The sequence below is a fragment of the Prionailurus bengalensis genome, chromosome A3 (assembly GCF_016509475.1).
Source record: "Prionailurus bengalensis isolate Pbe53 chromosome A3, Fcat_Pben_1.1_paternal_pri, whole genome shotgun sequence".
Classification (NCBI taxonomy): domain Eukaryota; kingdom Metazoa; phylum Chordata; class Mammalia; order Carnivora; family Felidae; genus Prionailurus; species Prionailurus bengalensis.
The window spans coordinates 44,292,924-44,318,365 of NC_057354.1; the positions used below are offsets into that span (position 1 = coordinate 44,292,924).

At 43.6% G+C, this 25,442-nt stretch overlaps 1 protein-coding gene across 2 annotated transcripts in view; it reads left to right on the forward strand.

Moving 5' to 3' along the window:
* The first annotated feature begins 1,640 nt into the window (after window positions 1-1,640).
* Window positions 1,641-25,442, forward strand: part of SLC24A3 (solute carrier family 24 member 3) — a 485,964-nt gene continuing 462,162 nt past the window's right edge. The window contains exon 1 of one of the 2 annotated variants that reach the window (XM_043602975.1): window positions 1,641-2,724. In XM_043602975.1, the coding sequence (XP_043458910.1) occupies window positions 2,283-2,724 (442 nt within the window). In that variant the 5' untranslated portion in view covers window positions 1,641-2,282. The remainder of the gene's footprint in view (window positions 2,725-25,442) is intronic. The other variant, XM_043602976.1, reaches the window with a different exon arrangement.

Sequence of the window (25,442 nt, forward strand, 5' to 3'; positions counted from 1 at the left end):
TGCAGAGAAGCCATCGCCTGGGAAGTGGGGGTGAGGGATCCACCAGGGCAAAGGTGCTATCAGACTGGGGAAGAGAATTCCCCATTTTTCATCATGGGTGGTGACTGGCTGCTTGGGGATCTTTGTTTTTACTTCAATACCCTCTTTACTCTGAAATCTGTCAAAATGAGTATTAACTAAAATGTCCTTTCTATGTGCCACTGGAGTGATCTGTCTCTCTCCCCTGCCCTGTTTCTTCCTCTCACTGCAGGTGTTAGGAGAATTTCTAGGGAATTGCCAGTTCCTGGTTTCTCCTCCCTGCTCCCTCCCGGATACCTCTCCCTTTACCGGATTACACAATTCCTTGTGCCTGTGGCAATCTCCCCCTGAGCTGGTGTTGTGTTCATTCCCTAGCCCAATTAGTTCCAAGTTCTCTCTTTCACTTTTATTTTTCCTATTTACACTAGAAAAAGCTATTTGAGTATCTTCCCCAGTTAGCTGAATGAAGGCACGTACTCAGCTCCTAATGTTCCATTCCTGTGTCTCTGAATGTTTTGAGCGAGGTAACACCACTGGAGAATTCCCCACACACACTCCAGCCTGGATGAACTTACATAGTTTTAAATCCTTCTCAGTACCTGGGAACCAAAGCATAAGGACAACCACACCGGCATCATAGGGAAGGTGCTCTGTGTCTGGGAATATGTTGAGCTGAGAACAGGTCTGAGTGAATGACATGACCAAGAAGAAGAAAAGTCTTCCAGTCTCCTTGAGTGAAATGGTCCCTCTGTGGAAAGGAAGCCAGCCACTTTTGAAGGCTTGCTTTGTTTTTTGCTGTGAGCCTGCTGTCCCCATGTGATGTCTGGGTTCATCTTAGAGACTGTGGGCTAGGTGATCACCCACGTGGCTCCAAGGTTGGTGACACACTTGGACTCTGTGGGTGCTCTCAGACCGAGGAGTGGAGAAACTTCCTTCCTCCTCACCTGCCTAGATGTCTGCATCTACGTTCCTTAACATGACCAGATTCCATGGAGACAGTCACCCAGACAGACCCCTGGTGTCCAGGTGATCCTTTTTTGTTTTCAGCCCCATCGCAAAGGCTGTATCTCAGGTCTATTTATCTGCCATCCTGCCCGCAGACCTAGGGAGGCACCTGGAAACCCTCGCAGGAAGGGTGGGTGGTTCTGAGACCACTAGGTGTTCTCTCTAAATGGGCACCTTTTTGCAGGGCTGTGGGCCGGTCCAGACTCCAGGACAGATACCACCCTAAGTAGGTGAGGGTGGGAGCAGAACTGGGGGCAGGGAAATGGGGGAACTAGAGCTTCCTCCTCATGGGGGGTAGGGGCAGGCTGATGCTCCCCGCGGAAGGCCAGGGTCTTCCTCCCGAGGTTGGCTAGGGATCCTCAGGCTGCCTCACTCAGGGACAGTGCCAGCCGCCCCTCCCCCCTCCCCTCCTCCCTTCAGCAACAGCATTGGGTTGGATCCAGCGCGATTGGGAGTGAAGTGTGAGCTGAGCCAGCGCGGGGAGCCGGGACACCCTCGTGAGCCAAGTGCCTCCAGAGAGTCCGGTTCCAGGTCCAGAGGCTGGCGCGCGGGGGATCCCCACAAGGGGGCGGAGGGAAACCCAGGAGGCCCGCGGGAGGAGGCGCGGCTAGCGGCTGGGCGCGCGCAGCTTGAGCGCACTCGCGGCGTCTCCGCTCCGGGCAGACAGTGGGGAGGGGGCTGAAGAGACCCCCTCTGTTTCTCCGAAGTTTCGGGCGATTCCTTCTGCCCGGAGACCCGCCTCCCGGCGGCGTGCTCCCCACGAGGGGGCCTTCTGCGCCGCCCCCTCCCTCCCCCTGGCACCGCACGGCCGAAGGATCGCGCACGGGGCTCCCTCCCCAGCTCAGTCTCCTCCCCACGCGCCCCCTCTCCGCCGCGCCGGCCAGCGCGGGCTGCGTCCCCGGCACTGCCCCCCGCCCGCTTCCGAGCCTGAGCCGCCGCGCCGCCGCAGGCTGCGGGAGCTGCGCCGCCCGTGCTCCCGGCGCGCTCCGGCCCCGCTCGGCCCCGGCTCCCCGCTCCCCGCGCGCGGACCATGGAGTGAGGGAGCGGGCGGTCCCGCGACGCGCTCCCGCAGCCGGCGAGGCCGGAGCCAGCCCGGGTGGCCTCGCCAGCCCGCGGAGTTGGCCAGCGGCGGGCCCTCCTCCCGCCGGTCCTTCCCCGCTCCTCCTCCTCGGCCGCCGCCGCCCCCGCCTCCCGGCCGCCCCCGCCGCCCCCGCCGCGCCGCCGCCCGAGGCCGAGCGCGGACGCCGAGCGTGGGAGCCATGGCGCGCGAGGAGGAGAGGGACCCCGAGCGCCGGGAGGCGGCGGCGCGGGCCAGCGGCGAGGAGGAGGAGGAGGAGGGCGAGGAGGGACTGAGCGACAGCGACGACGAGGACGAAGACGACGAGCCCGGCAGCGGCAAGGAAGAGGAAGAGGAGGCGGCGGCGGCGGCCAGGCGGGAGCGCAGCGAGGACGCGCGGCTGCAGCGCGCAGGGGTGCCTCCCGCCGCCGTCCCCGCCGCGGCCGCCCGCGACAGGAGCGGCCGCCGCCAGCTGGGGCCCCCGCCGGGGCCGCTGCCTTGCCGCCCGAGGATGCCGTCGCCCGACGACGAGGACCGCGAGCGTCGCCGGAGCCGCCGGAGGGACCTTCTGCTGAGCCAGCTCTGCTTCCTGGCCTTGGTGGCGCTGCTGCTCTGGTCGCTGTCGAGCATGCAAGAGCATAATGGTGAGTGCTCGCGGCTCGCCCCGAGTGGGCGCTGCGGCTCCGGCAGCTCGGGGCTCCCGGGCCGGGCGCGGGGCGAGCAGGCTGGCCGGCAGGAAGGGGTGCCGGGCACGAGGACTCCCCCTGCCCCTCGGAGGGGCTCGGGAGGAGGGGGCCCTAGAGGCCAGGACCGCGCAGTGGAGTCGCGGCCGGCACGCGGGGGCGCCTGGCTGGCCCTGGGGACCCTTACCTGTGCCTCTTGGCTCTCTGTCCTTCTTACCCACCGGCAGGAGGGACTGGTGGCGGAGGGGGTGGGGGCTGTTCCCCTAAAGAAGTCCCCCAAGGCCAGCAATGAAGTTGTCCCGGTACGATTTGGTACCTGTACAGGTAACCACCTGTACACCTTCGGCTTGTTGAGGGCACGAAGGGGGCTGGTTGATTGGTGAAACACATAATTTCCCAGTGTTCCCCATACGGAACAGGCGGTCTGGACCAGGCAGAAAGCTCCCTACCCGCTTTTCTAGAACAGGTGCGGGGAACTCCGGGGAGGAAAAGTGTTGGCCGCCTGGCTAGGGTTTAGGAATGGACTTGTTCTCTTTCACTGACCACTCACAGGGAAGACTGATCCCTTCTGGGCACTTGCAGCTCTGGAAGAAATGATTTAGATTGTGCTGCCCCGTCTCGCTGCATTCTGCTCTCATGGTGCCCTGCAGTGGGTCTGCCCTTTCCCCACAACTTTTGTCTTATTTGTCCTTGGCCTTTCTTGAGCTGAAATAGACCTTGTGGAGAAATGTGCTCAGAACAGTTGTCCACTGAAAACAGTTTGGACCCTGGGGGGCAGCTGTCTAAATAACGGAGGGAAAGACTTGGAAGAAAAAGAATGTTGTAAAAACGGTTTTATATCCCAGCAGTTCAAGTGGCATGGTTCGTGGGAAAACAGCCGTAAAAATGGTTGTGAGAAAAAGAAAAAGCCGTTACAAGTATGTGCCTTGGTGTTAAGAAAGATGTAGCTCTAATACAAGGCGTTATGAAGTGCAGCACAAAAGCACTTTGATAGTGATGGTGAAGGGTGGCATCGGTTAAAAAGGGGATGTCCCCCAGATTGGCTGGTCTCGTGCTTCGTGGGGAAAGCAGGTGGTCCCTCTTGGTTCAAGTCTTAGCAGACCTCTTGACAGACTTCATCTTATATGGTAATATGAGGGAGTCGGTCCCAGTCTTCAGTGGAGCCGTCAGGACTCCAGAGCTCTCTCCTTTTCTCTTGAATCCCAGATTATCTGGTGAAGGGGAGTGTGCCAGGGAGGGAAGCTGGACTTCTCTTAAAGGGCAGTGTCGGACCTGCCAAAAGCAGTGACTGACTGATTCTCTCGAAGAGGGTTTTCATTAACCCCCTTTTAATCTTGCTGATTTTTGTGAGTGCAAAGCCAGTCTGTACTTGATGCCATCTTTGGTAAGGGCTCTTCTAAGTCAATTACATGCCGGCCATGTTTCCTGCATGCTGGGGCTCTGGGAGTTCTAGAGTGCCCATCACTTCCAGGATGTAAGGGGCATTTTTCTGGATGGCCAATGTGGCCCATATAGTTAAGTCCATCGATGGCTGGGGGCCGCCTGGGGCTCTGGGAAAGCCGGGGTGTTCAGGAGGAAGGGGGTGGAAGACATTCTGCAAACTAGAAACCTGGTGACTAGAATGTCATTTTGAAATGGTTTCCCTAGCAGTGACATTTCTTTTCAGGTGCCACCAACTCCGACTTTGTTCCATAGCACAGCCCTTTCCCTGGTCTCTTCCCTTGATCTCTGTCCTCCCATAATCTCTCTCTGTTTCTCTCTCCTTCCATAAATGCAAGCTTTCAGAAGACCCCCACCTCAGCAACTGAAGATCACCGTGAAAATCCAGCAGTGTGAAGGGGGATGCCATCCAGCCCCCAAATGGCACGCCAGTTGTAATTCTGTCTCGAATCACCTTTTCTTCAAGTAGATACTCATGATTTCATTATGTGATACCTTGCTGATTCACAGCCAGGCCCAGGTGTTGTGTGTGTGTGTGTGTGTGTGTGTGTGTGTGTGTGTGTGTTTTTAGATCATATTTAAGATATTAATGTGTGTGAATCTGCAAGTGGTTATTTAGCTTGGCGGGGGGGTTGTCCTTTGGCATACTTAAGCTTTAGAATAGTGACTTACCCTGGAAACTTGGGTGCTAACTCTACTTAAGTGTCTTTTCAGTATGGATAAAAAGTTTGGAGTTTGGCCTTGTTTCAAAGACCCTGTGTCTGCGAGAGGCTGAGTGATTCACTTAAGGTCACACGGCAATTGAGGAGTAGAGGGAGGACCTAACCCAAGGTGGCCTGACTCTTTGATCCCACCTCTGTTTCCTGGTATTCATGCCACCATCTGGGTGCAGCTTTGTAATATTTATATAATCACATGGGGGGTACCTTCCTAATGATCCAAGGAGAATATAGTTTTTAATTCACCTTGAAAACCACACCGTGATTAAAATGTAACTTCTCAGAAGCCGGTTTTCTTAACACATATCGATTTTTCTTTTTTTATAAAAAGGACTGTTCTTTTACCAAACCAAAATAAGGATGTGTGGCAGTTGTGTTATATAGTGTTGTGTAACACTTCTGATGGTGTGGAACCTGAGCTCCCTTTCCTGACATCTAACCAAACTCCAGTATTGACTCCTTTCTGCTGAGATGGGACGCAAGCATTATTAAATACAAGCCGGGGAAGGGTTACTGCTGGAATCAAGAAAAATGTGAATCCTCACAATAACCAGAGCAAGAGTAACAACTGGTGGATGGGCTTGTACGTGCCAAGCACTGAGCTCAGTACGCTTTATGTGCATTGCCTCATTCAGTAGCTGCACACCATCTTCACAGACGCTTGAGCTTTCAGCGGTAGAAGAAGCAAGGGCTTCCTCTTCAGGAAGGGAAACAAGGGCTCTTCAGTCCTAGCTAGGGCTCTATGGTTGCTGATAAAGATCACATTTTTTTTTTAATTAAAAAAATAATTTATTTATTTAATTTACATCCAAGTTAGTTAGCTTATACCGCAACAATGATTAATGATTTCAGGAGTAGATTCCTTAATGCCCCTTACCTATTTAGCCCATCCCCTCTCCCGCCTCCCACCACAACCCCTCCGGTAACCCTCTATTTGTTCTCCATATTTAAGAGTCTCTTCTGTTTTGTCTCCCTCCCTGTTTTTATATTATTTTTGCCTCCATTCCCTTGTGTTCATCTGTTTTGTATCTTAAAGATCGCATTTTTGATCTGTTTTCAAAGCCAATTGAAGTAAGGTGTCAGATTGGCTAAATGAAGGTTTTCTTTTCTTTTTCTTGTTTCTGCAGTGAGAATGGATTACTTTTGTATGCTTTGAGTGGTCTGAAAATGTTTAGTTTTTCTCTGAAGTGAGGAACCTGGTCATCTTTTTCCAGAAGTGGTACAAATAAAGCCCAGAGGTTCTAGCTCAGGAGTGATGATAGACATCCCCTCTAGAAAGTTCCTAGGTAGGTGAGTAATGAATAAGAAAAAAAAATGTAATGTATATAGCTCAAAGTTTACATATATATTCTGGCCCAGTTACTGTTTCTAATAATGGATCTCCTCAAAACGTAGTGGTGTAGAACTACTGTTTTATGTTTTTGCTCATGGATACTTTGGGTCAGGAGTTTGGACAGGGTGTTCTGGGATGGCTTATCTCTGCTCCACGTCTGGGGCTCAGCTGGAAAGATTGAAAGGCTGGGTGACTTGACAGCTGGGTCTGCAGTCATCTGGAGGCAACATCACTCCCATGTCTGGGGTTGAGGCCAGCTGTTGGCTGGACTCTCAGCTGGGCATTTACCCAGAACACCTATGTATGGCCTCTCCATATGGCTTCTCCATGTGCCTTAGTTTGAACTTCCTCAGAACACAGCAGCTGGGTTCCAAGAGGATAAAGTGGACGTACACAGCATTTATGTCTTAGCCTCAGAAGTCATGTGGCATGACTTCCACTGTTTTCTTTTGGCCAAAGCATTGGCATTTGTCATCCTAAGTTCAAAAAGGGGGGACATAGATGTCACCACTTACTCAGTGGAGGAGTGTCAGGTTATATTGTAAGGAGAGCAGGTGGGCATGTATATTGTGGCTAGCTTTGGAAAACCAGGGATAATAACTTAGAGACAGAGACATTTCCCAAGGAGGTAAATGGTGAATGATAAATATACACATATTTGAAATACCTTCCAATCATGAAAACATGGCAGCCCATCTTAAGTTAGGTGTGGGGTCCACAGGTGGTATCTGAAAAGAGGGCTGTGTGGGTACTTGAACTGCACATTTCAGTTGCCAAGCTGAGAGCCTATCTTTAGCTTTGCGACCTCCCCTTCCTCAGAGGACAATGGCCACGACCTCTCGATCTCTTGTGTGGTTTACGGGGACGCCTTGCTGGATTCTTCTGCCTGGATATCCTCCCTTCCTGCCCTCCCTTCCATGCTTCACTACACTGGTCTTTCTAATGCTCCTCAAAAGGGTGACATTTCTTCTGGCCCCAGACCTGTCACACATGCCAGTTCCACACTTACCAATCACAGCTCGTTCATCTTTCACTTCCGGGCCTAAGATCTACCCAACCAGACTAGGTCCTCCCATTTTGCTCCTTGAGCTATTTTCTCTTCATAGCATTTATCACAGTTGGCAATTATGTATTTGTTTGGTTGTGATTTGAGTAACCTGTCCTCTTCACCACATTCTAATAAACTCCAGGAGGTCAGGGACCCTCTGACCTTTGCTCACCTTTGTCATCTGCATCAACTGCCCTTAGTAGATGCTCAAAAGACACTTGTTAAGTAAAGAAGCTGTTTTGATTTCTGAACTACAGTACCTGTGATAAAAACTAGCGACTGCATGTCAGGAGCTCAGTTACTGGCATGCGTTTTAATCTCATGATTTAGAATTCTTCCCCCCCTCCCCCATCCATCAAAGTCAGTGTTGTTACCCATTTTTCATGGGCTAACATGGAGCCACACAAGGTGAGTACCTTGCTTTGTGTCACTTCATTAGGCGGCAGGATTTGATCCCAAGCCCACTTGTATCCAAGCTGCATGCCCCTGCATTGCCTAGCTCCAGCTGAGGAGGACACGAATAGAAAATGGGAATCACACTGCCTTTTTCAGTCGACTGGGGAGAGTAAAGGAGTAACAGAAGGTTGCTTTCATAGAAGCAGTATTTTAGAAACACATCGCTTTTCAACCTTTTCTATTTTATGCCTAAACATATATAGATGTGTCTCTCCTGGCTTTTCTTAGCTGCTCATCAACCCAGATTTTTCTCAAAGATTTCCTTTACTTGCAAGCCTTGAATCCTTGTGGGAAGATTTTTTTAATACCCTGGAGGGTTGGCAAAGCCAAAAGAATTGCAAAACCAGCCATTTGCTGAGAATTCCAGGGCTTGGTGGAAGTTGGCTGATAGGACAGGATTTTGGCAACTCTCTTTTTCCTCAAGGAGATTACTTTTCCTTGAGCTAAATATATGTTTTTGGAGGGAATAATAGTACAGTGACTCTTGTATTGGGGAGACTGAGGTACAGAAAGTTCATAAGATGTCCTTGAAGTCACATAGCAAATGAGTGGTACTTCCAGAAGGTAATTCAAGTTTTTCTGCTCTTTTCCTGCCCTCAGTTTCTGGAGGGTTTGTTTGGCACTGACTTTTGTTTGTCTTTGCAACAGTTTGAAACATGGTTTTATCCTGTAGGGTTTGAGAATTTGACGTATTAAGGGATACAGTGGAAGAAGGTTTTCTCTAGTGAAACGTGGTGGTTGCCATCCAGGCAGTTTTAATCACGGAGTTGTGAGTTCTAAGACATGGAAGATATCTTCCAGACTCTCTCCTGTGGCTACAGGTGCACCAGTCCTGTCCTCATTCTCATCCCTGGGGGCTTCACCTCCCTTACCAGTTTTCCCACTCCCACCTTTGTAAGTGGTCCCTTGTGAAACAGTCTTCAGTGGCACCTCTTGAATGAGTTTCTGCCTGGACTCCACTGGTAGAAGACCCAAGGACCTCCATTCATTCATCCAGTTAATATTTGGCAGGCTTTTTACTAGTTGTTGGGGTGACAGCAGTGTCTGAGATGGATACCCAGAATATTGTCCTCATGGTGGCTTAGACTTTAGTGGGAAGAGAGGCGTCGAACAGCTAATTTTCAAGAATTATAGGAGAGGCGAATGAGAGAGACAGCATGGCGTGAGGAGGTGTTGGTAGTAAGGAGAAGCTGGAACCCAGAAAATCGAAGGAATTACGTTGGTAATGAATGGGGAACAAAAAACAAATGTATAAAAATTGGGTAAAAGATACTGACAGGCAGTTGACAAAGCAGTTGCAAATGACCAGTAGATACCAATAAAAATCCTCAACCTCAATAATAATCAGGGAAATCTCATTTTAAAAATGATGAAATACATTTTTAAATATCAGGTTGGCAAAAATGAAAATGCAGGATAATGTCAAGTATTAACACAGGTGCAGGAGAGATAGCTTCTCCCATTTACTGCAGGTGAGGGTATAAATTGGGTCTCCAAACATGGTGGGGAACTGCAAGGTGATAAGGTTTTAGGCACAGACCCCAAATGAAACCTTGGCTAATAAAATTTTTTTTTTTTTTTTTACTCTTTGTTTATTTTTGAGAGACAGAGAGAGCACAGGCAGGGGAGGAACAGAGAGGGAGGGAGACACAGAATCTGAAGCAGGCTCCAGGCTCTGAGCTGTCAACACAGAGCCCGACACAGGACTTGAACCCATAAACCGTGAGATCATGACCTGAGCTGAAGTCAGATGCTTAATCAGCAGCACCCCTGGTTCCCCAACCTTGCCTAACTTTCAATGAGATGTATATATGGGAATTGTGAATTTGAATGGCAGTGCATAGACATTTGACACTTGGATAGAAGCTCAGCTTTCCCAAGGGGAACTGGGTGGGCTCAGGTGGTTAAGCATCCACCTCTTGATTTAGGCTCAGGTCATGATCTCACGGTTTGTGGGTTTGAGTCCCACTTTGGGCTCTGCACAGAGCCTGCTTGGGATTCTCTCTTCTCTCTCTTTCCCTCCCTTGCTCACATGCTCGCTCTCTCTCTCTCTCTCTCTCTCTCTCTCCAAAAATAAACATTAAAAACAAACAAACAAACAAACTCAACTTTTCCTGGACACCTCAGTGATGGAGGAGCAGTCATGACCCTTTGAACTCTAGACTTCAAACATTGGAAGGTACGGGGAATAGGCCTTTGATATTTCTGGAGGTATTCAAACCAATACAAATTGCTTATCTAAATCATGAAATCTAGCCATTATTCCTTGTCCATCACTCTTCATTTCTAGGAGAATGAGAACAATTAAAGTCTGCTTCTCTGTTGACCTAGTTCAGAGGAATTTCACATTTGCAACTTTGTGTTTTTCTCTTCATGACTCCCTCTCTGCTTCTGCATTGTTTGACCTCAGCAAAAGTCATTTTCACTTGAGTGACAAACAGTGTGCTCTGAACCCACAGGGAACAGGAAGTAACAAGCACATTTCTTGGGTAGGGTTTTGATGTAAGAACAAAGTGGGTGATGGGAAGCATGGGTGACCAGGAGAAAGGGAGTGCTGAAGGTTAACGTTGCTGAGTCAATAGCACCATCTTTAAGAAGGAACATTCACTTTTGGACATTTTGACTTTGATTACTGGTAGGACATCTGGGTGGAGTATAGCTGATTGTCAAAAGTCAAGACCATAAGCAGTTGCTACAGATAAGTACCTGGGAAATAGTATGCATGAGGGTGAAAATTGTATCTTTGCTTGGCTCCTGGGTTTCCGTCTTCTCTGCACCTTGTAATCACGAGGGAACTTTAAACTTTACTTATGTCTGGGTCTAACCCTCCCCCCCCCCCCCCCCCCCCCCCGCAGAGATTCTGACATAATGTTCCTGGGTATAGCTTGGGTATTGGGATTTTTTTTTTTTTAAGGGAAGCAGATGGCTCTAGTGTGCAGCTAAGACTAGACACCACTGGATAGATCAGTGGTCAGTATTTATCACAGCCATGTCAGTGCTCTTTGTACCCGAGCTATGAAGCACGCTGGGCTTAATTTTTCTGTCCTAAATGTGAATGAATATTTGCTTAGTTTTCTAAGCCTTCACCACTAATTGAAGCCCAAACTTTCCTCCGGTTGCCCTCACCTTCTTTGCCTATGTACACTGCCATTAGATATTCTATCCAGTTCTCTTTTTTCAGAAGTCCTTCTCAGATTGTTCCAGCTTGTTCTAGTCTGGATAGGTTGCTTGTTAAATCTGCTGCCCAGCTGTCATCTTGAGATCTGCCTATAGCTTCATACTGCCCATGACTTCCCCCCCCCCCCAACCCCCAGCTCTCCCTGTGTTGCAAGGAACCTGTATGCATTTCCTGCCCTGCTTGGTTTATCCCTTCATCTGTGGTACACGTTTCTGGGGATCACACACTCCAGGTGCCTCCTAAGACAGGGTGTGGAAACAAGAAAACAAAGGTTTGAGACATCGTAGATTTGAAAATAGGCTTGAAAATACATTAATTCGAGTCTCACACTTTGAAGATAGTTTGGCTGGAGGGGGAATTTATGTTGGAACTCAGTTTCCCCAGTTTTGAAGGCATTGCTCTTAAGGGTTACCCCTGAGAAGTCTGATGCTGTTCTAGTTCTTTTGTATGTTACCTGTTTCCTCCTGTCTCCCCCAAAAGCATGGGTGCTCTTTGTTCCTAATGTTCAGGCATATCAGTTAAATGGCTGGGGTGGTTCTGTTTTCATGTATTGTACTGGGAACTCACCTGGTTCTTTTCATCTGGAGGCTCATGTCCTTCAGATCTGGGAACTTGTGTGCATTCCTCCAACCCAAGCTCTCTCCCCTCTCTGGATTGTCTGTTACTGGGGTGTTTGACTTCTAAGATTGATATTCTGATTTTCTGATCTCTTCTCTCCCATTTTTCCCTCATCCTCCTGCTCTAATTTCTATAGGTTGCTGAACCACATCTTCTAGTTCTACTGAGGATTTCATTTCTGCTGTCGTATTTTTAGTTCCAAGAGCTCTTTTTCTCCCTCCTCTGAGAGTTATTTTTAGTAACATCCTGTTCTGCTTCATCAATACAGCATCATTGCTTATATCCTAAAGTGTGTGAATAGTAAGTAGTCTTTGGAATTTCCTTTTCTGTATGTGGACTTGGTTTTTTCCAGGTTGCTGTTGTCTTTCCGTTTTGTTTTTCATATTATGTGCTTTCTTTAAAAGTTAAGTGATCCTTTGTGTGTACTCATTTAAGAGAGGCCACTGAAATGATGATTGGAAACTGCAAAGAGGAGGGTCTGTTGACTGTTTCTCTGTAAGGTGATCCAACTGGGCCATGTCACCGGGCAGTGCTCCATGTCTCCAGTTCTGGATCTTTATCAGGGGGTGGTTGGGTTTCTCAGAGTGGGGTTGCCCCATGTCCTGTCTGGAGGGAGAACCAGTAGGAATCCAGTGGGAGAGGAAGTGGGGGCTAGGGGGTGTTGTTCAGCAGAAACATTCTCCTAGACTCAGTGAGTTGTCCTGGGGCAGTTATAAGTATGACGGAGCTGAACAATTTATTTTGATGCAATGCAGTTTATTTCAGGCTCCCTTCCTCCTGCCCTCCTTCCCTCCCTTCCTGCCTTCCTCCTTTCTCTCTTTAGCTCTCATATACATGAAACTGGTAAGAGTTGTTGCCCCCTGATGGGGCTTATGCTCAGGGTAGGGGGAAAGAAGGCATAGTCTTCATCATCTCCTTTCCTTTAACTGAGATTTTTATTGAGATAGTTGTGGATTCATATGCAGTTGTAAGGAATAATGCAGAGAGATGCCTAGTACATTTCCCCCAGTTTCCTTGAATGGTAACATTTTGCAAAACTCTAGTATAATACCATAACCAGAGAAGTACCATTGATAACAAGCCACCAACCTTATTCAGATTCCCGAGCTTCATTTGTGCTCATGTGCATGCATGTGTATATGTGTATCTGTTTAAGTGTATGTAGTGTTTGTATGTGTATATGTATGTGTAGAGCATATGTGTGCAGTATGTGTGTGTGTGTGCATTCAGTATGTGTGTGTCGTGTGTACACGTGTGTATGTGTAGTGTATGTAGTGAATTCAGCATGTGTGTGCCTGTAGTGTGTATGTGCATGTATGTGCGTGTAGTATTTGTTCATGTGTGTATAGTATTGTGTGTGTGTAGTGTGTGTTAGAGGTGTGTGTATGTTTTATACAGCTTTCTCACTTGTGTTGGTTGCTGTAACCACCACAATCAGAATATTGCACAGATTCACCATCATGAGGATAACTTGTGTTGCCCTGTCCTAACCACACACGGCCTATGTATCTTTTTATTCAGAAACAACAGTCAAAGTAAGTAACTTCTGTCACCTACTCCAAAAATAAAGGTAAAAAAATTGTAGCTTCTAGAATTAAAGGAAATTCCACCACCAGCAGTGTCGCTCTGCACCGAAAGCTGCTTGTGAGGTGGGGGTGGGGAGAGGAGTGTGAAGTCCGTCAACATTCAGGATACTGGGGGCATGGAGACCTTTCTCAGTCGTCAGGTTCACTCCTAATCAGGGATGGCAGCCATATCTAAGTGCTGGGTGAAGGCTGCATGTGGCTGGTGACCTGTTTCTCTGGTGGATGATGTTTCCTGTCATTTGCACAGCATTGCTGGATGAATTCTCTGTGGAAAGTTTTTTCAAGTTGCTTGTTCATTCAGGCAGTTTGGCTAAGCTTTCTGCAATGAGATTTTCACCAGTATCTGTTTCTTAGGGTATTAGAGATAGAGATCTTGGGGGCTATTGTCTCTTAACATCTGAGAATTACTGCTGGGGGAGGAGCCCGGTTTTCTGACTCTTTGCTTAGTAAATACTTAAGGAAAAAGCAGAAAATTAAGGCTAGAAATGAATTTAATGTAGATGGACTCAGTGAAATTATTTCAAAATCTGAAATGTTCCTGAAGTGCTAGAATCTTGTTGGGAATTATTTGGCATTTAGTGTAGTCACTAAATGGGGAAAATTAGGGAATGTCGGGGGAGGGGGCGGCTACTTCTTGTAGCAAATAAAATATTTTGGGGGGGATTTTTTTTTTTTTTTGGAAATACTGGCTCTTAGGACAGTCTTAACTTGCTTCAGGAGAGAGTTAACATCGCTGGTTTACTTTCCACCTGGGGAGTCACCTCATATAACCATGGCAATGATTAGTTGTTTCAAAAATGAGTAACCATGAATTTTTTCCTGTTGGGGTTTTTGAGTTTACAAGATTTCAACTTTTTTCATACCTGGTGTTACAATTCTAGTCTGTGATCTGAACACCACTTCCAAACAAAGCAAAGTTTCCTAGGACCTTAACACCCTAGGCTTTGAAAACCCGATGATAATCACCTTCTTAGTAGGATTTCATAATGTGGTTATTTGAAATCACAAATGTTTGCTGGGTTAAGTGCAAAAAGAAAACCTATTGCACCTATTTTCGATAAATCTGGACATGAAGACAGGTCAATTCCAGTATTTTCCAACATTGTGGTATATTTCCTCCCTCATATATTACAAAATTGATTGAATACTATATATAATATCTTGGATACCGCTTTTGAATTAAAAAAATTAATATACATTCAAATCGCCATGATGCAGAACAAAAATACCAGTCCCCCAAAACTTTGTCAAACCAACCCTTTGCAGTTATACCCTTCTTCATCCCTATTGTTTGACCTCTGTTACCATTGGTTTTGTCTTTTTGAGAATGTCAAACAAATGGAATCCTACAGGATGAAATACTTTGACACTGACTTCTTTCACTCAGCAGAATGCCTCTCAGATTCATCTACACTGTTGCATGTGTAGGTAGGTCCATTCCTTTTCATGGCTGAGTAGTGTTCCATTAAACCAGATGTACAACAGCTTGTTTATCCATTTACCTGTTGATATTTGGGTTGTTTTTAGTTTTGGTGATTATGAATAGAGCTGCTGTAAACGTTCAGATCCCAGGGTGGGTTTTTTTTTTAATTTTTTATTTCTTTTTCTGACTTTATCATACTGGCCGAGACTTTCAGTACAATGTTGAGTTTGAGTGGACATCCTTGCCTTGTCCCTGATCTTAAGGGGAAAGCCTTCAGTCCTTTAAGTATGATGTTTACTGTAGGGCTTTCATGTCCTTTGTCAAGTTAAGGAAGTTCCCTTCTAGTTACAGTTTGTTGAGAATTCTTATCAGAGATGGGTATTGAAGTTTATCAGGTGCTTTTCTGCATCAGGTGATATGATGCTATGTTTTTTATTCTTTAGACAGTTAATATGGTGAATTACATGGATTGATTTTTTGACTACAGATTTCAAAAAATGTATATACCCTGGAGAAGCCCCACTTGATCATGGTGTGTTTTTTCTTTCATATTTCTGGATTTGAATTGGTCCTGTTTTATTGAGGACTTTCACACCTGTGATCACCCAGAGTGTTGGTCATAGGTTTATTGTACTATCTTTGTCTGGTTTTGCTGGCCCCATGAAATGAATTAGGAAACATTATTCCCCTTTCCTACATTTCCTGGAAGAGATGTGTAGAATTGGTAGATTCTGCTCTTTGACTTATCATAAACATTTCTCTATAGCATCAAACTTAAGATATTATTTTCACTGCCTGCATAAGCATAGTATTAAAAATCACAAAAATTTTCTTAGTATTATAGCAAGTGACGTTTATTGAACACTTTGTATGCTTGAGGCACTGTTCAAGTGCTTTTCCCTGTATTGAATCCTTTAGTCTGCACGATATCCAATAGAGTGGGTACCATTATGATCTTCACTTTACATGCAAAGAAAAATAAGACAGTGTGTAAATGACTTGCCCAAAATTTCTATGTGGTTAAGTTGTATATGAATTCAGGCTGTCTGATTCCAGACCCCATGGCCTTAACTATTACATTTTATCCTATGGTTATATTACAGTTTACTTTTTCATACCTCCATTTGGGATATTTAGGTATTTTCTATATCCTCACTGTGATCATTGTTCTTGTACTCAAGTCCTTGATAATTGATGGCAATTCCTTTAAGCTGGTTTCCTAGACGTAAGTGCCATGTCAGTGTCAAAGTGCATGCCTATTGTAAAGGCTAACATCCTGCTATGTAATTTTCCAGGAATTTGAAGAAATTAAAAATTCCAACAGCAGTGTTTGAGAGTACTCAATTCAGTGTTCTCTGCCAGAATAGAATATTATGATTATTTTACATATTTTAAATTCAGTTTGCAGAGAGATGGTATCTTACTGCTTTATTTTGTGTTTTCTTCATATTGGTGAAACTGAATGTTTAAAATGTTTATTGACTTTTTATTTCTTGTGAGAAAAACTTATTCATGTCTCTTCTCCATTTTTTTCTAATGGGATAACTATTTTTCTTAATGATTTGTAAAACTCTTTATATATTCCATAAATACGTTTTTAATCCTATGTCAGTTTTTTTTTTTTTGGCATACAGAAGATTTTCATTTTTATCTAGTTAAAACTATATTTCTTTTTTTCTTGTCTTTTTTCATTGTTTTATTCTTCGATCCAGGATCTCAAGTGTGTACATAAAACCTTGGTTTGTGAGCATAATTTGTTCTGGAAACATGCTTGTAGTTCAAAGCACTTGTAAGTCAAAGCGAATTTCAAGAACCATTGGCTCAGTTGTGATCATATGACATTCGGCATCACGTACTACTCGTATTGCAAGACATCGCTCCTTTAGCAAGTTAAAATTTATTAGAAATGTTGGCTCGTCTTTCAGAACACTCGCAGAACAAGTTACTCCCAATCCAAGGTTTTACTGTATTTATTCCACATAATCCTTTATGTCTTTTTCCTCATATTATGGTTTAGTTTTAAAAAAATTAACTTTATTTCATTTGGAAGGTATCAGAACTAAGATGAAGATTTCACTTAAACTGATGAACAGATTTAATAGTTAAATTGTTTATTGAATAATCTTTCCTTTACCCAGACATTTGTGGTCTGACCTTTCTTCCATGCTTGTTCTCTTATGTACCAGAAGAGTTTTTGTGATGTGTATTTTGTTCTATTTACTCATTAGTTACTTGCTGTAGTTCATTAGCATATTTATTAACAATAGGGCAAGACTCCTCTCCTCTTGTTTTGGGGAAAAAAATCATTTGCTATTATCACTTGTTTATCCTTCCAGGTGAACTTTATTTTTTTTTATTTTTATTTTTTTTTTTTCTGAAATTTATTGACAAATTGGTTTCCACACAACACCCAGTGCTCATCCCAAAAGGTGCCGTCCTCAATACCCATCACCCACCCTCTCCTCCCTCCCACCCCCCATAACCCTCAGTTTGTTCTCAGTTTTTAACAGTCTCTTATGCTTTGGCTCTCTCCCATTCTAACCTCTTTTTTTTTTTTCCTTCCCCTCCCCCATGGGTTCCTGTGAAGTTTCTCAGGATCCACATAAGAGTGAAACCATATGGTATCTGTCTTTCTCTGTATGGCTTATTTCACTTAGCATCACACTCTCCAGTTCCATCCACGTTGCTACAAAAGGCCATATTTCATTTTTTCTCATTGCCACGTAATATTCCATTGTGTATATAAACCACAATTTCTTTATCCATTCATCAGTTGATGGACATTTAGGCTCTTTCCATAATTTGGCTATTGTTGAGAGTGCTGCTATGAACATTGGGGTACAAGTGTCCCTATGCATCAGTGCTCCTGTATCCCTTGGATAAATTCCTAGCAGTGCTATTGCTGGGTCATAGGGTAGGTCTATTTTTAATTTTCTGAGGAACCTCCACACTGCTTTCCAGAGCGGCTGCACCAATTTGCATTCCCACCAACAGTGCAAGAGGGTTCCCGTTTCTCCACATCCTCTCCAGCATCTATAGTCTCCTGATTTGTTCATTTTGGCCACTCTGACTGGCGTGAGGTGATACCTGAGTGTGGTTTTGATTTGTATTTCCCTGATAAGGAGCGACGCTGAACATCTTTTCATGTGCCTGTTGGCCATCCGGATGTCTTCTTTAGAGAAGTGTCTATTCATGTTTTCTGCCCATTTCTTCACTGGGTTATTTGTTTTTTGGGTGTGGAGTTTGGTGAGCTCTTTATAGATTTTGGATACTAGCCCTTTGTCCGATATGTCATTTGCAAATATCTTTTCCCATTCCGTTGGTTGCCTTTTAGTTTTGTTGGTTGTTTCCTTTGCTGTGCAGAAGCTTTTTATCTTCATAAGGTCCCAGTAATTCACTTTTGCTTTTAATTCCGTTGCCTTTGGGGATGTGTCGAGTAAGAGATTGCTACGGCTGAGGTCAGAGAGGTCTTTTCCTGCTTTCTCCTCTAAGGTTTTGATGGTTTCCTGTCTCACATTTAGGTCCTTTATCCATTTTGAGTTTATTTTTGTGAATGGTGTGAGAAAGTGGTCTAGTTTCAACCTTCTGCATGTTGCTGTCCAGTTCTCCCAGCACCATTTGTTAAAGAGGCTGTCTTTTTTCCATTGGATGTTCTTTCCTGCTTTGTCAAAGATGAGTTGGCCATACGTTTGTGGGTCTAGTTCTGGGGTTTCTATTCTATTCCATTGGTCTATGTGTCTGTTTTGGTGCCAATACCATGCTGTCTTGATGATGACAGCTTTGTAGTAGACCAGGTGAACTTTAAAATCTCTGTTGAATTTTGCTCAAATGCCTCTGGGTTTTGACAGATCTATAAATAATTTGTGGAAAAATGGCATTTTACAACATTGATTATTTTCATTCAGAATGTGCTTCATTTGATCAAGACTTTAAAACAAATCTGCCCAGATTCATAATTATTTCCCTCTTTCTTACATTTCTTTGTGAAAGTTATTCTGTTATTATTTATTGTGGCTGTTGTTTCATTCTTTATATATTCTCTTAAAATATTTACTCTTTGTAATTAATTCTGTTCTTTATTTTTCATTCTTAAGTTTTAAACTACATAAGTATTAATAAACACAAATTGATTTATTAATGACCATTGGTTTATTAATTACAATTAATAACCAAAATAATACCTTATATTTTCCAATATTTTTCTGTTAAAGGGAATTTTAATTTAATTTTGTTTCTTTATGATAAAGCCCTCAACAAAGTAGGTTTATTTATTTTTTCTTTTTTGGTTAAGTTTTTAATTCCAGTTAACATATAGCGTTATTAGTTTTAGGTGTAAAATACAGTGATTCCACACTTCCATACATCACCTGGTGCTCATCACAACAGGTACACTTGGAAGGATTTTTTTTTAAAGTTTATTTATTTATAATCTCTATACCCATCATGGGGCTCGAACTCATGACCATAAGATCAAGAGTTGCATGCTCCACCAATTGAGCCAGCTAGGCACCCCTAGAGGGAATTTTATGTATGTATGTATGTATGTATGTATGTATGTATTTATAAACTAGCAATTATTTTTATGCTTACTTATTTTGAGAGCAAGTGAGCATATAAGCAGGGGAGGGGCAGAGAGAGAGAGAGAGAGAGAGAGAGAGAGAGAATCCCAAGCAGGCTCTGTGCTGTCCTGACATAGCAGGGGGGCGGTGCGGCGGGTGGGGGGGGATGGGTGCTGGGTCTCTCTTGGAATGGGAATGTCATGACTGGAGCTGAAATCAAGGGTCAGATGCTTAAACGACTGATCCACCTCGGCACCCCGTAGAGGGAATTTTTAGGTTCATGCTGTAGTTGGGTAGTTATTTACTGTTGGCTCTTGGTTATGTTAGTTGCTTTTCATTATGTTGTGGATGTTTCCTCATCTCTCTCATTTTCAAATAAGTTTCTTTTTCTTAAATCAGCCATGGATGTTGTATGTGGTTAGATGCCTTATCAACATTTATTGAAGCATTTAGTATAATGTGATGTAAATAAATATCCACATGAAGCTGCTCCTGAGGCAAACCCCAGATAGCCACGACAATTTTTCTTTTTTCTTTTTTAATAGGATATTGGATCTGATTTTTCTATACTCTTTATAGAATTTTTGTTTTTGTATTCTTTTTTTTAACATTTATTTATTTTGAGAGAGGGAAAGAGATGTGTTTGTGCATGAATGGGGAAGGGGCAGAGAGAAAGAGAGAGAGAATCCCAAGTAGGCTCTGCCCTGTCAGCACAGAGGCCAATGAAGGGCTCCATCTCATAACTGCAAGATCATGACCTAAGCAGAAATCAAATCAAGAGTCAGATGCTTAACTGACTGAGCCACCCCAGCGCCCCTGCTTTTGTATTCTTTTTTTTTTTATTTAAAAAAAATTTTTTTTTAACATTTATTTATTTTTGAGACAGAGAGAGACAGAGCATGAGCGGGGGAGGGGCAGAGAGAGAGGGAGACACAGAACTGGAAGCAGGCTCCAGGCTCTGAGCCATCAGCCCAGAGCCCAACGCGGGGCTCGAACTCACGGACCGCGGGATCGCGAGATCGTGACCTGAGCTGAAGTCGGACACTTAACCGACTGAGCCACCCAGGCGCCCCCCTGCTTTTTGTATTCTTGATAGACATTGACCTATAACTTCTTTGCCAGGTTTTGGTGCTAGCATTACACTAACTTTACAAAACAAATTGATGATTTCCATGTTCTTCTATGTTCTAGAGAATTTTATGAAGCATGGGGATGGTCTGTTAAGTTTAAAATTTGAAAGGACATTTATATAGTACTGCCTGGCCTTTACCTGGACTGTAGCAAATCTTAAAAGTAATTTTGGAGACACTTTTCAATTTCTGCCACTGCTACTTTCCATGTAGGTAATTTGTTTTCTTAGAATTTGTTTTCTTTTCTCTATTTCATTATTTTTAAACTGAACCAAATTCTGCATTGCATTTTAAAATTTTAACTTGTTTTGTAATTGTGATTATGTAACATTTTCTGATTACTAACGTATGTGTTTCTCTTTTCCTTGATCAAATCTGACTGTATTTGGTTTATTATTTTTGGAAGATCCATATCATGTGTATCTTTATCAATTTTCCTTTCCCCCCTGTTTTCTGAATCAGTTATGGCTTTAATAGTTCCTTGACAGTCTTCTCTTAATTCCTTTGTATTCTAATATCTTGAATTAATTGCTTTGTATATTTTTATTCCTTCTTGCTAATGGTGCATTTGCCTTTGAGGGAAGCTTTAGACTCGCCTTGTAAGTTCCAAAGTGTCAAGTAGTCATTATTGTACTTTTTAAATAGTCTTGTCATTGTAGTTTTTTTTTCCTGCAGTTATTTAGGAGAGTGATTTTTAATTTCCAAGTTGTCAGGATGATTTTTAGGTGTATATTTTTATTATTTTTAAATTTTTATTATTTTTAATGTTTAGTTTTGAGAGAGAGAGAGGGAGAGAGAGAGAGAGTGAGCGAGCGCAGGCACACAAGTGAAGGAGGACAGAGAGAGATGGAGATGGAGACACAGAATCCAAAACAGGCTCCAGGCTCTGAGCTGTCAGCCCAGAGCCTGATGCAGAGCTTAAACCCACAAGCTGTGAGATCATGACCTGAGCCAAAGTCAGATGCTTAACTGACTGAGCCACCCGGGCGCTCCCAGGTGTATATTTTTAAATACCAAATTCTAATTTTATTTGTTTGTCTAGAGAATATGACCTTTGAGTGTGGTTTTTCATTTGTTTTGGTCATTTTTCTTGGAACATGAACTGTTCGTAATTGGATAGCCATTTGTCTGTCTTTCATGTCTGTCATCTTCTCATTTCATCATTTCCCTCTTTTGGTCATTTCCTCTTCATTCCACAAGAGTCTTTTTTTTCATTCTGCAAGAGTCTTGATTTTTTTTTTCTTTCTCCTGAATGGTTTTATTTTTAGCACTTTGGGTCTGCTCGACTGTCTTTTATTCCACTTAGGTTTTGTTTGTGCATTTCTGACTTTTTAACCATTTCATATCTCGTGCATCTCCATATTAGCTAGCTTCTATTGTAATATTAGCTTTTCTGTTCATTTTTAATTTTCTGTCATATAGCCCATATTTCTTTACATGCCCTTGATATTAAAAAATAGATTCTCTCTGAAATTTACTTCTACTTCCTTTGATAAATTATTTTTAGAATGTAGTATTTTTTTTTTATGTTGCAGAGAATTTTCAGGTTTTTTTTTTTGTTACCCACCTTTGAAGGAGAAGATCCAGGCCCTGTGTGTGCCTGTCAGTGGACTTTCCTGTCTCTCCCAAGCATTCGCCTTGTCACATTGTGTTAGGTTACTGTTAGCATATCTTCAGCTGAAGATCTGGTTGTTGTTTGTTCATGGTCTTGGCCAGATTCTCTTTGTTTATGTTGACTTTTTAAGGATGACTCAGCTTGCTTGAGAGGAGATCTCCTGGTAGTTTGAATATTTAGATGGAGCTTTATTTATATAATTTCACTCAATTGATAGTTCTTCCATCTAGAGACAGTGCATTAAAATCCAACACCCTCATTTGTATATGTCCATGGTTCTGTCTCTTCTCTTTTTTGTTATTTTGCAGAAGGCAGTATTCCCCCATCTACCCACTCTTTCCCTGGTTGAGTTATATTTCCAGGAACTGGGGTTTCTGTGTGGATGGATATAGAGAGACATTCATAGGGTAGGGAAACCCTTGAAAGCAGCTCCTTTCAGCAGCATGGTTCTGAGATAGGGTTTCACACCTGGGGATCAGTGTGTTCTCCAGCTGCCCACCTGTCACACTCCATTATTATGTTTCAGGGGCTCATCCATACTCAGCATCTTTTTTATGTGTTTCTGTATTTCTTTCAGTGGGCATATAGGAAAGAGTAAATCACATACTATTGACTGATTATCCTAGTATCCCAGAATGCCTGTTCAGATTTCAGCTTGAAATTTTTAGTTTGTTACAAAGAAGAAGAAATTTAATTCATGGATAGAGGGATTCAAGAACAGCTACATCTATCTAATATTAAGCAGCTTATCAGTGTGTTTTCCATGTTCACACCTCTTTCATGTATTTTATCTCAGTTATCCCACAGAACGATGGATTAGATGTTATTATCCTCTTTGGGTTAAAGTGACTTGCTCAGTGCCACATAGGTAGACAGTGGTAGTTTCCACTGTGCTAAGCATCTTTGAGGAACATTTCCTGTCAGGGAGTTCAACAGAAGCTATCCCAGTGTGGTAGGCAGAATAACGTCCCCCTCCCTGTCAAAGATGCCCATCTCCTAATCCCAGGATCCTGGGAATCCATGGTACTATATGACATGGGGGAATTAAGTTTGTTAATCAGATGACTTTGAGAGTATCCTGGATAATCCAGGTGGGCTCTTTGTAATCACAGGAGTCCTAGTAAGTGAAAGAAGGAGGCAGGAGGGACAGAGTCAGGGACAGTGGGGACAGAAGCAGAGATGGGGGTGGTACACTTACTGGCTTTGAAGACGAAAGGGGCCAATGAGCCAAGGAACATGGGCAGTTTCTAGGAGCTGGGAAAGGCCAGGAATGGGATTCTCCTGTGGAGTCTCCAGAAGGAACACAGCCCTGCTGACACTTTGAATTTAGCCCACTGACACCCCTCCCTATTGGAGTTCTCACTTCTAGAACTATAAGATTTTGGTCTGTTTTAAAGCCACTAGGATGGTGGGACTCTATTGCTGCAGCATTAGAAAACTAATACACTTCACGCATCAGACTTTGTGGTCTGACACCAAGAAGCAGAAACTGGAAGTCCTGGAGTGATCCATCACACAGATGTTTACCTGGGCAGTTACTATGTCATCGTTTGATAGACCGTACATTTATTTTCTCACTATGCTGCCGCTACCCTCCTGAGGAGAATGTCAGCTCCCTGGAGCAGGAGCTTCGTCTGTTGTGTTCTCCACCTTATGCCCAGAGCCTGGTTTGCAGGAAAAATTCAATAAATATTTGTTAAATTATTCCTTTTTGCCCAGATGACACTGTACCAACTGAATGGAGTCTCAGATGTGTCCTTGATGGAATACTGCCAACTCTATAAGTAATAACAAAAATAAAAAGAAGAAACCGAGTTAAAATTATGCCATCCCCAAAGATCAAATATTAATTTTTCATGTTTTTTCGAGTGTTTAGTTACATGCATAATTTTTTTTAGAGTTAGCGAATACTCCTCACACACTCTCATGTGATCCTCTCATAAAATAAGATAGATGGTGGTCATAAAGTAAATACAGTGTTGTTTATTATATTTTTGACTTATTTTTTAATGTTTTATTTATTTTGAGAGCAAGAGAGTGTGTGTGCGAGTGGGGGAGGGGCAGAAAGAGACTGAGAGAGAGAATTCCAAGCAGGCTGTGGCTGTCAGCACAGAGCACCACACGGGACTGGGATCCATGAACTGAGAGATCATGACCTAAGCTGAAATCAAGAGTCAGATGCTTAGCCAACTGAGCCACCCAGGCACTCCTACATTTTTGACTTATGATGTTCCGTGTTACATTTTTGTTACTTAACATATTTGAAATAATGATAACTCAGTTTTTTCAATAATTACCATTTCACAGGCTGATTGGCATTCCACTGACTATATAGGCTATTCCATTAAATGTATAGAATATATATATATGTGTATATATGTATTCTATATATTTAAATGTATAGAATATACATGTATATTTTAGAGATTGAGAGTGCAAATGGGGGAGAGGGATCGGGGGGGGGGAGAGAGAGAGAGATAGAAAGGGAGAATCTTAAGCAGGCTCCATGCTTAGCATGGAGTCCAGTGTGGGGCTCGATCCCACAACCCTGAGGTCATGACCTGAGCTGAAATGAAGAGTCGGATATTCAACCAACTGAGTCACCCAAGCATACCTAATGTGTGTAGGTGTATGTATATATAAATATATATACATATATATGTGTATATGTATATTTATTTATTGTTGGTTATCTAAAATATTATGGGTTATTTAAAATATTTGGTTACTACTAATTAAACACCCTAATGCATGAGTCTGTTACTCGGTCTGTCACTGTACTCTCTAGTCATTATTGTGTTTGTAGTAATCCAGTAGGTCCGGTAGAGCTTTTGACAATGTCTGTGGAGTAATGAGGCTTCCACATGTTTCTGTATAGAGCTCTGTCCACTAGGTTCCCTAACTTAGAGTATACTGAATAGGTTTTAAATTTTTAAAGGCATATCCTGAGGCAGTCTCTGCCTGGTATCAAGTGTCCCCACTTTATCTCATCAACCTCAGATTGCACTTCTATGTGAAATTGTTCCTCAGAAATCCCCAGAACCTCTATAACAACTGGAGGCAAACAGAGTGTTAATGCGACAGTGATGGCAAAGAAATACCAGCTTGGAAAACACATCAAGACAGTTATGAGAATCAGGCAAAATCATTTCCTTAAAATATATCCTGTGATGACCTTCCCTTTCTTAAGTAGATATTTTTTCTTTCCTCTCTTCTTTTCTTGACAGTTGTTTTGGTTTTCCTACATGCTGATTGCTCTTCTGGTAACAAAATAAAAAGGAAAAGAGGAAAAAAAATGTTAACCATTGACTCAGTTTTACAATAGCAGTGGAACACCCAGGAGTGGGGGAGGGGATCTCTCCACACTCCCTTTGGTTATACAAGTCAGCAGTATTAACTGAATTACAAACAACAGCTCCGAGCCTGGGAGGAGAAGGATGTCCACTCTGAGGCAGATCTGGACAGTTGTTTTGCCTAAGATGGCAAGAACATCATCTTTCAGTCTCGAGCCAAGACACCATAAATGGGCAGATCTTGTCCTGCCTGGGAAAGGATGCTCCTGGGGGTTTCTGGG